The sequence below is a fragment of the Tachysurus fulvidraco genome, chromosome 1, assembly GCF_022655615.1.
Source record: "Tachysurus fulvidraco isolate hzauxx_2018 chromosome 1, HZAU_PFXX_2.0, whole genome shotgun sequence".
Classification (NCBI taxonomy): domain Eukaryota; kingdom Metazoa; phylum Chordata; class Actinopteri; order Siluriformes; family Bagridae; genus Tachysurus; species Tachysurus fulvidraco.
In genome coordinates, this window is record NC_062518.1 from 16,251,716 (window position 1) to 16,262,180 (window position 10,465).

Consider the following 10,465-nt stretch of genomic DNA (forward strand, 5'->3'; position numbering starts at 1 on the left):
TGTGTGTGTGTGTGTGTGTGTGTGTGTGTGTGAATGAAGGAGGAGGGTGAGCAGTGCACAGGGGCATTCCTTATCAAGCGCTTGTGACTAGATAACAACGTCACGTGGTCTGGATCCTGCTCTGCAGCCTGGATATGGGCCATGCGAACGCAGGCGTCTTTAGCAGAGACAGTCAGACTGAGGCCTGACCGGAGAGACTGTTTGCTTTTCTTTCTTTTTTTTTTCCCCCCTCTTCCCTCTCCTTTTTTGTACCGAGCATTCATTCCGTCCTGCCAAACTGGTTAAAAATCCTTGAACTGGAACTATGTGAAAACGGTGCGCGAGCGAGAAAACGAAAAGATGTGACCTTTTTGTTCGTATGTTTATAAATGCAAACATTTAAAATTGGCCGTTTTTAATAGAGTAAAGTTCTATTATAATGAAACGTGGGTTATTTGATTTCATGGATTCTGATTTAGGTTCTTTTTTAATACATGACTTATTTTTCCTCTCACAGGAAGTCAGTCAAGGGATGGTGCTGACTCGGACAACCAACGTGAACTAATCAAGCAATAGAAGTCGTGATTCAAAGCATGGTACGGCCTGTCTTCTAAAACTGCTTATCGTATGCATCGTAAAAAATTATCCCATGATATTTCTTTCTTGCTCTCACCACCATTCATGTCCAGCATCAGTCCTCCATACGACATTTCTATTCCCCGCTAGTTGTTTTCTCCGTTATTTACGTATGTAAGCAGTAGGAATCCATGTAATTTAAATCCTCCTCTATCTTATCGGCATAGATGCGTGATGTAGTCTCTCTGGGGCTTGATGGGAAGACAGAGCTGAGCTGTCTGCTGGGCATCGGCTAGAGCATACATCAAAGCCCCGTCTGCCCCCACAGAAGCCTCGGAGAGGCTGACTTTTATGAACAATTTCTCTCTTGTGACCTTGACTACATTGCGCCATCTGCGCCATTCAGAATAAAGTGTGGGAAACAAAGCAAAAAAAAAAATCACTCTTTGTGATTCCTTATTTGATCTGATTTTTATATACGAGTTGTGTAAGTTACCCTTAGTATTGATTTCTGAAATTTGACCACACGTATGTAACATTATAATTGTAGTTTATATAAATAACACAAGTTATCGTAATCAGCGTTTGCTTTATCATCATATCCTTTTACTGCGATCCACCCGAATTAACGAGTTAATCATTTTTTGGTTGAACTGGTTTGCTTTTGCTCTTTTTCCTTACAGGTGGATGCAAGTGCAGCCTGCAGAATGAACCCACTCACAGCACTTGGCATCGATCGGAGCAGCCTAATGCGGGAAAGCCTCCACGTTCATGGGGGAATGGTTTATCCAGCAGGAATCCGAACCCTGACATCAGAAAAAGGCTATGTTGGGGACCGGATGCCAGAATTACTCTATAAACCTGACGTGTCGCTGGATGGCAGAAAGGCCTCTAATGGGTATGTTGGACTTTATAAAAGCCCAGCACCGGGGATTCAGAAACCTCTGATTGTGCCCGGAACCGGTGCAGAAGCTTTAGGCTTGGATAGGCATGTCGGACATGTAGATAAGCCTTCTGATTTGGGCTTAAATGGCGGAAGCAGCACCAGCTACCTGCGTCTCCCGTGGGCGAACCCTTACCATGAGGCGGGACTGTATCCCTTTCTAGACTCCACAAAGTATGCTGCTTTGAATATGTACAAAGCATCATTTATGTCACAGCCTTCACCATACCTGCCCCAACACCTGGCCTACCAGTCACTTTGTCCTGGAACAGGAGGAAGTGCAGCCGGTGCTGAGCGCTTGTTTTACATGCCACCATATCCTCCGGCCCCCATTTCTTCACCTCTCGCTTCTCCTTTAAGAATCCCTACAGCTACAGTAGCCCCTACAGCACTGTCCCCTCTGGTGCATCATCAGGACAAGACCTTACAGAGTATTGGGCCAAGGATTCACCATGAGCCCTCTGCTTTTGGGCAGCAAACGTTGCATCAGCAAGCTCAGTCTCACCACCAGGCCCAAAGTGAGAGGCAACACTCTACCAGTGGAAATATTAACAGCAGCAACAAGTCCAATCGACTCCCTTCCAGCAAAAGCTCAAGCAGTGGCAGTGGCAGCAGCAGTAGTAGTACTATTAGCAGTAGCAGCAGCAGCACCATTAGTAGTAGTGCTAGCATAAGCAGCAACTCATGTGCCAGTATTCCAGTAGACTCGAGCCCTTCTCTGGTGATGCAGGCACCCCGCCCCGCTCCACGACAATCCCACCCCCCTGGTGCTCCCCCACCTCTTGTGGACAGCACTTCAGACTTTCAAAAGACTGTATTTCGAAGTCCTTCATCCTCAATGTCAACCTCGTCCACTTCGGCAGTTTCGCATCCATTTTACCTATCCCAAGAGCATCGCTCCCCGCTAAGGCCTGCGAGTCAGAAGCCCAAGTCTAAAGAAGTGAGCTCGGAGCAGCACAGAAGTGGAGGAAATGAGAGGAAAGGCTGTAGTTCACCCAGTAAAACCTCCACTGAGAAACCTGTACAACAGGGGCCCCCCACCAAAGACCCAGCAGACAAGCCATTGGACCTCTCTGCCAAGATCATGGATTTTGAAGGACCTCCTAATGGATTTCCTCCAAAGCTGGAGGCTTTAGCAAATCTGGGCTACTCTCCCAACTCTCGTTATGGACTTCCTCCGAGCAGAGAGCTTCTAAAAGAGACTCTTTCCCCCTCATCCTCTGCTGTCAGCACTTCTTCTAAAACTCCAGAGAGGCCTGAGATTATTAGCACTTTACACTCTTCCTGGGTGGTGCCAAGCACCACCCAGGTACTCTGTTCTGAAGCCAACCACAACAAAGGTTCCACTGTCATCAAAAATAAGAATCTCGAGCATGTCATTTCACAGCCAAGGAGCTCTTCATGTCCAAGGATTGGAGAATCCAACAATGCTGTTGTATCAAACCCTACTCCTGTTGTTGTATCATCGGCATGTCGTCCATCGTCTGCATCCCCATCTCCTAAGGTAAACGGTGATTGGCCAAAGCCTGCGCCCACCCCACCAGAAAAGGTGCAATCTACTAATCGTTGTAGCAGCCAGCCATTGGCCTCAAAGCCAGTGAAGGCCCTGAAAAAATCAGATACACCTGAAATTGTCTACAAACCACAGCAGCCGCACATAGAAAATGGACACCCCCCACCTCACCTCTACATGACCCAAGGGGAAGGCTACTTGCCCTCTAGCTTAGCATATGCGAACAGATACCTTTCATACACTGTTCCAGAAAGCATGTCACTTACACACCTTCAGTTGCCCAGCAAAGGGCCAGTATTCCCCCATCCAGTCCTGCTGAACAGTAACAGTTTATATCCTACTCGTTTGCCTCACAAGCCCGGTCTTTCTTATGGAATACCATCAAGTCATGGAGAGTATGTAACCTACCATGATTCACAAGAAATGGTTCATCCCCTAATGTCTCCCCACTTGCCTCTTGACCCCAAAGAGCTGAGGTCCAGGCCTCAGGAGAAGACTTGGCAGCACGAGGAGTCCCCTTATAAGCAGCACAGTGTGTCAGACATGGACACGCGCTACACGGCTGAGAGGGACTCCGAGGGGCCAGAAGTTCTAGGCTGTAAACCTCACATAGCAAGCAAAGATGACATTGTCTGCATCGACCTGGTCCAAGACGACACAGATGGCAGTCCTGAGCCAGACAAGTACAGCACCACTCCTGCCAAGCAGAGAGAGCCCACCAAGCCAGCCGGCATCGGGACAGGGGATGGGACGAGGAGCACTGGTAATTCCAAAGTGAAGGAGCCAGAACTCATGCAGATCCTACGCTCTAGCCAGCCAGTTGAATACAAGCCAGCTGGGGCTGAGCGGCGGCCAGATCCCTGCAGTCCTCCAGAGCCACAGGAGCAGGCTGAGTCTCCTGGGCAAAGCCAGGGTGAGGAAAGTTCCAGCGAGCACAGCCCTCTGCCTCAGTTGCTGGAAGAGCAGACTCTGCGTTGTGCCAGGACCTCTGGTGACAGGGTCCGACCAGACATCGCAAATTTCAAATCTGATAGGCACCATGCCATCCGGCAGTATATGGATATGGGCAAAGAACAAGAAAACATGGAATTTCCTGAGGACGAGGAAGATGGACACGGATGCTCCAAAAACAAACGGTCCAGCCTGGCTAAGAGGATTGCTAACTCGTCAGGATACGTTGGTGACCGCTTCAAGTGTGTTACCACCGAGCTTTATGCCGATTCCAGTAAATTGAGCCGGGAACAGCGTGCCTTGCAGGTAAGCAAGAGATACAGAGTTCTTCTGATATCAGATCTTAAACACCAAATACAGTTTCAGAATGTATTCTAGAGTTTCAAGCTTTTTTTTATGACACATTTTACTTGAACGAAGACGCTTATTTAATTTCTCGAAAAAGCCGCATCAGTAAAAAAAAATTTCAGTTCTCTTAAATCCTGGTTCTAACAGCTGTAGTCGCTTTACGACGCAGTTCTTGCATCAGATTGTCACGCTTAGTCATATTGAAAGCCTCAGTAATTACGGCTGGCTGTTATTCACACACCAGTCCCCCGCCGTCCCCCCCTCACTTTTTTTGACACCCTGCTGCAAGGCTATTGAACAGCGGGCAGGTTTTGGCGGCAGCCGCGAGGGAGGGGAATTCACACACAATAATTTTTTTTTGCGCATGTTGTGCACATATTAAGGGTTAACACATCTCCTAGTTATGCTGGAGGAAACCATTAACCTGCAGGCAAGACCAAAAGACCTGGGACGGGATACGTCACTGATATAAGAGGTAAACGTAGCTGCACACTGTCTTCTAGCCTGCCTACACTCGCACACATCCCAGGCTCGCTGTGTGCGCAGTGGCAGCCCTCCCAGCTTAAGTGAAATCCGGCCCATTCATTTCTGATGGGGAAGATTAGAGGTCTTCAGCAGCAGCAAGACGAGTGCTCTGCCTGGCAGTCATTAGCGTACACACACACACACACACACACACACACACACACACAGTGGACGGATGGGGCAGTAGGCGATTTAACGAACGCCATATTCTATCCTTGATCGACTGAGTACTTTTAAAGAAAACCTTATGCGATGGTTTCCTGGATTCAGAGTCCTGGCTTAATATGAACTATTTATATTGTTCTCTTGAGAACGTCACAGACTAAGCTTTGAATTTTTAGGATGTTTTGTATATATATATATATATATATATATTAAACAAGGATAGGAAACATGTTGCTTTATGAACTTATACAGCGTAAGCTCGATCATGACAATGGCCCTGTGTTTTATGTTTGTTCACTTTTTTTTGGAAATCAATGTTTGTGTTTTTAAATGATGTGTGTTTTACTGGGGAACAAAATGATTTTGAGCACACGTTCTAATCACTTAGATCGAAGTCCTATCAGCAGAGGACAGTAATTTCAGTCAGCCAGCCGCTAACTGGGAGGTTAGTGCTTTAATATTTTTTTTTTCCCATTGCTAATCAAAGGTGAAATGAGTAACACTTGGTGTTTTTGGTGCACGCAGGAGGTTGCAGAGTGACTCAGATTGATGTGCGTTTCATGCATTTAGGGAAAATGAATCATGTGGTGTGACTGACATTTTTTTTTGTTATTTTCATATGCAAATGTCACGATTTAAAGTACATTTAGCTTTGCGCAAAGGTTAGCGGTAAAGTGTACAAAATTTGCATCTAGCGTTCCTGGTCATGGATTTTCTGTGTGTGTGTGTGTGTGTGTGTGTGTGTGTGTGTGTGTGTGTGTGTGTGTGTGTGTGTGTGTGGTGTGTAGCGAGCAATGATGCGTTTCTCCGAGCTGGAGCTGAAGGAGAAGGAAGGCTGTGCATCTTCTAGCACTGGACCATGGAGAGAGCAAGAGAAGGAGAAGGAGAGAGAGAAGAGTTTGGCCGAGAGCCAGCATGGAGAAACGGAGTGGGAGCCGAGCCAGCGCTGCTCCAAACCTCCGACAGAGCAGCACAACGGTAACACACACACACACACACACACACACTTTCACTCTTGCAAGCTGTGCGACGTTCTTTAGTCTCCTTCTTATTGGCCAGCGATTTAACTGAAAAAGAAACAGTCATGTTTGGGAGACCTTTCAATTACCGGTGTTTGTTCACCACCCGAGTTTCCTCAGCGCTGCTGGATTCTGATTGGTCAGAAGGTGTTGATTAATTTTCCTTACCAGCAGCTCTGACAGTAGTGCAGCTGCAAATCGCAGGTTTATGTTAATGCAGGCGTTCCTTTCTAAACGCGTTCGTTTTTATAGCGACGGCTCTTTCGGAGCGACTCCTACAGCGGGAGCTCCACATAAACAGATTACAGAATCGTGGGTATGACGAAGTCTTCTTAACGTGAGGAGATCGTTTGGACAGAGGAGTTTCTCTGTAATACGTTGCTTTAACCTACAGGAGAAACCAGAAACGGCTCAAATCTTGAAATTGTACGACTGTTTAATTGCTCAGATTAACGTCGAGAGGACGTCGCTGAGTGGAACTAGACTTCTAGCAATAACAGCTAGTTACGATTAGTTAACTAGCTAGCGGTTTAACTATAGACCCAAACAGACATGTTGACGTACCGTTAGCTCTGAGACTGCACTAAAATTGGCTTTCTGAACAGTGGAGTGTTTCTAAAAAAAAAAAGAGAGAACAACTGATGCATTTCTTGGGAACCGTGTCACCGTTTCTTGCTTTCCCTTTCTGTTTTCATGCCCTCCCGCTATCCATCTATCTGTCTGTTAGCTGCTGTTTCTCTCTTGGTTCCCTCCATCACTACTCTTTGGTGTCTCTCGTGAAAAACAGGGACAGTCCCTTCTGCTGTGGCTCTCCACAGTACAGCGCCAACCCAGCGCGGTAAACAGCACTTCCTCCCCCGCCGCACTCAGACAAAAGACCCACACACGCTCGCGCTCACACGCGCACACTTTTTTTTTTTTTTTTTTTTCTTCTCTACTAGCACATGGTATTTTGCTCTCTGCGTTACTCTCCAGCTAATGGAACAATGCCATTATATTTCCAAATTTGCATAAATGTGTCAGTGACCTCCCTCTACCCGGAGAAGTGTCTGTGTGTGGGGAGAGGTGGAGGTGTGAGGACAATTTTTGTTTAGGGATAAAAAGTCTTGGCTGAGTTTCTGTCTGGTCTAGAGGTCTCTCTCTCTCTCTCTCTCTCTCTCTCTCTCTCTCTCTCTCTCTCACTTATTAGTGGACATTTTTTACCAGAAGGGTGTCCGTAAAGCCCCCCCCCCCCCAAAATAAATAAAAAAATAAAAAAAATCCAGGAGCCACAGAAAAGGGTTGCTATGGAGACCCACTTTGGAGGAGAGTTGCCATGGAGCTGACGTAGCGATGAATTATGGGATGCATGTGTCACGAGATGTTTGTGTATGTGTGTGTGTGTGTTTGTGTGAGCCTTGGGCACAACAAGCAGCCACCTTGTCTGGGCCAGCAGAAGGGCAGGCTCACTGGAGCGTGTGTGTGTGTGTGTGCTCACGAGCCTGTTGTGGCCAGAAACGGAAAGTGCGGCAGTGTAAGTCGGAAAGTCCGCGTATATGCTGAGTAAATTTCTGCGTTTATTCCAAACTTAGTTTTAATAATAATTTTCACACATTTATCATAAATATTTGTTTGTTTTAGTTTCTGAAAAACACGTCACCCTTGACGCTAATGGCGACGGGTGGAACCCAGAGGGAAACATCCGCCCTGTGTGCTACACTTAATACGTAGCTGTGGAGCGTCTCCATGTTAAAATGAGCTCCTCGACGGTGAAGTGCGGCACTTTTGCTTATTTATGCATCTCAGTGTCCGATCCGTGGAATAAATCAAGCTCTCAGGATCTTCAGCTTTCAGACATCCTCAGGTTCAAATGTTTTACTTAAAAAATAAAAAGAATTATAGCAGTGACATTTCCAACGGACCGCCTCGTACGGACTGCGTGTGTGTTTAAGGTGGAGGTTGGGGGGGTGAGGGGGGTCAGCGGGTCTGGAGAACGAGCCCCGGAGAGCGAGCCCCTGGTGGGGTCTGTTTTTTATCCGTTGCTGCCGCTTGGAGACGTTTTCAAGAAGCCTTTTACTGCCACGCACAGCAGAGGGGGGGGAGGGGTGTCAGCGAGCTGGAGTGCTGCCTAAGCTCTCAGCACGGATGTTTCAGGCTAATTTAAGCTCTGTGTGTGTGCGTGTGTGTGTGTGCATGAGCGCGCAAGTGTGAGTGAGAGCCTGAGCGCTCTGTTCGTATGGGGAAAGGGTGTGGTGAAGCTAACGCAAACACGAGGGTGTCCAGGGCAAAGGGGGAAATGTGTGTGTGTGTGTTTTCCTTTAGTTCTTCGGCTCCAGTTTTTTCTTTCAACTCCTAAACATGTTGTGGTTAACACGTTTCTGTGTATGTATGTGTGTGTGTGTGTGTGTGTGTGTGCGTGCGCATGCACAGGTGGGAACCGTGTCCCAGTCCTGCAGCGATGTGGCCCTCCAGAACGAGACGTGAGGGAAGAGAGGAAGGAACACAGCCAAGCCCAGCAGGACGCCAAGCAGCGTTCGTCCGAGGACAGAGAGAAGGATAGAGAGAAAGAGCGAGGGAGGGAGAGAGAGCGGGACGAAGACGAGGAGGAGGAGGAAAAGGCCATCGTGCCGGCCAAGCGGGCTCGACTCATGCCAGGTAAAGAGCGACCTCCTTTCCTTTCATTCTGTCTTTTTTTTTTTTTTGTGTGTGTTCTCTTTGATCGTCTCAATCTTTTTTTTTTATTGGTGTCACATGTTTTGTATAATCCCACACACGTGTGTGTGTGTGTGTGTGTGTGTGTGTCCATCCGACACTCCTGGTCACTGTGGCTTTGTGCTCGGCCTAAAGGGCGTTTTCATGGCTGACATCAAAACAGCCTTTGTGTAGCGCTACTCTTTTCAACATTCTCCCAGTGTGTGTGTGTGTGTGTGTGCGCGTGGGTTTATATCATAAATCCTTGGTTTTAATGTCTGTCTTGGGGGGGAACTCGACAACAGAAGTCCTAAACGTACCAAAGCAGCAATTTCAGCGTGGGGAATTTCTACTTCCTGTTTCTCTTCAGGTTTTATGTGGCCGCTGAGGGGGAAAAATTGTTCCATGACGTAAATTGTGTACAAGTTTCTGTAGTCGGTCGAGGAAATGATTTCGGCTACAGCGATATTAAGTCGTGTTACTTAACAAATCTGCACGTGTAATAATCTTTTGTGTTATTCTGTCAGACCTCAGCGCTAATCTTTAGCTGCTAACCTTGTTTATGCTAACGTGACAGACCTAGTAGTAGGGCTCGTAGGTATCGAATTTTTCTCTTAGTCGTGAACGTGCGTGTGTGTGTGTGTGCGTGCGCCACTAAAACGTAATTGTCCAACTTTCTCCTCGGCTTTCTCTCGGCCTATTCTCGCGTTCTTGTGCGATCCTGTAATGAAATATGTTTAATTTTGTTTGCGCGACTGACAGAGGCGTGGCGGCCGCCTTCCGAACAGGAAGTGAAGAACCTGAAGGTGTGTATCGAGCTCACGGGCCTGAGGCTCAGCAAACCGAGGCAGCTCCAGCATCTCCAGGAGCTCTGGGAGCAGCATGACGAGCCCGACCTCTTCCCTCGAGACGGGTCGAAGGTCACGCCCTGCGCTGAAAGGAAGAGCAAGACAAATGGAGACCTGGAGAAAGGAACAGGGAGGAGGGTGGAGGAGGACAGGGGGTGGAGCAGAGACGCTCTGGGATACATGGACGCCGATGCAGGTAAGAAAAGCGACTCGGACATAAAGAATTTGTCTGTCTCTTTGTCTGTCTTTTACTCTCAAACTGTGGGCGTGTCTCTGTCCTCAGACTGTGGGCGTGTCTCTGTCCTCAGACTGTGGGCATGTCTCTGTCCTCAGACTGTGGGCATGTCTCTGTGCTCAGACCATGGGCGTGTCTCTTACTCACCAGTTCTGTGTGCTACGCTAATAAAGAACCTGAAAGAATCCCAAGTTCCAGTTTTTTCACCTCTTTAGTCACATTCTGACTTTATGTATCTCTTTCTCTTCCTCTTACGTTTTTTTTTCTGTTCGTCAGACGAAAGCGAAGGATCCAAAAAAAAAACCCGCCCCGGAGTTGTGCTTTCAGTGTCTGTAAAATTGTTCAGCTGCGTTTAAGTAAAGAAGCCAAACGTGGCACGAAGACGCGGCCGAGTTTCAGACAAACGCTGAGTTTCTGTTTGTCTTTTCATGTTCTGCACTCGCAATCTCTTTCATTTTCATTTTCTCTCCATCGCGCTCATATTTCCTGTCTCTCTGGGTCTGTTTGCAAGATTCACACTCTAATCGCTCCCTTCTTTCTTTCTGTCTTTCTTTCTTTCTTTCTTTCTTTCCCCCCTCCTTTCTTTACGTTTTTTCACTGTCTCATCCTTGTCTGTTTTTAATCTCTTTCTCCTTCTTGACCTCAGCTTCTATCTCTCTCTCTCCCTCATTCTCTCTCTCTTTGTCTTTCCCT

At 47.3% G+C, this 10,465-nt stretch overlaps 1 protein-coding gene across 4 annotated transcripts in view; it reads left to right on the top strand.

Moving 5' to 3' along the window:
- Positions 1-10,465, top strand: part of bcor (BCL6 corepressor) — a 53,927-nt gene that overhangs the window by 19,109 nt on the left and 24,353 nt on the right. For 3 of the 4 annotated variants that reach the window (XM_027168696.2, XM_047800574.1, XM_027168695.2), the window contains exons 2-7: positions 497-575; positions 1,239-4,268; positions 5,389-5,445; positions 5,789-5,978; positions 8,429-8,653; positions 9,452-9,733. In XM_027168696.2, coding sequence (XP_027024497.2) covers positions 573-575; positions 1,239-4,268; positions 5,389-5,445; positions 5,789-5,978; positions 8,429-8,653; positions 9,452-9,733 — 3,787 coding nt within the window. In that variant the 5' untranslated portion in view covers positions 497-572. The remainder of the gene's footprint in view (positions 1-496; positions 576-1,238; positions 4,269-5,388; positions 5,446-5,788; positions 5,979-8,428; positions 8,654-9,451; positions 9,734-10,465) is intronic. The other variant, XM_027168697.2, reaches the window with a different exon arrangement.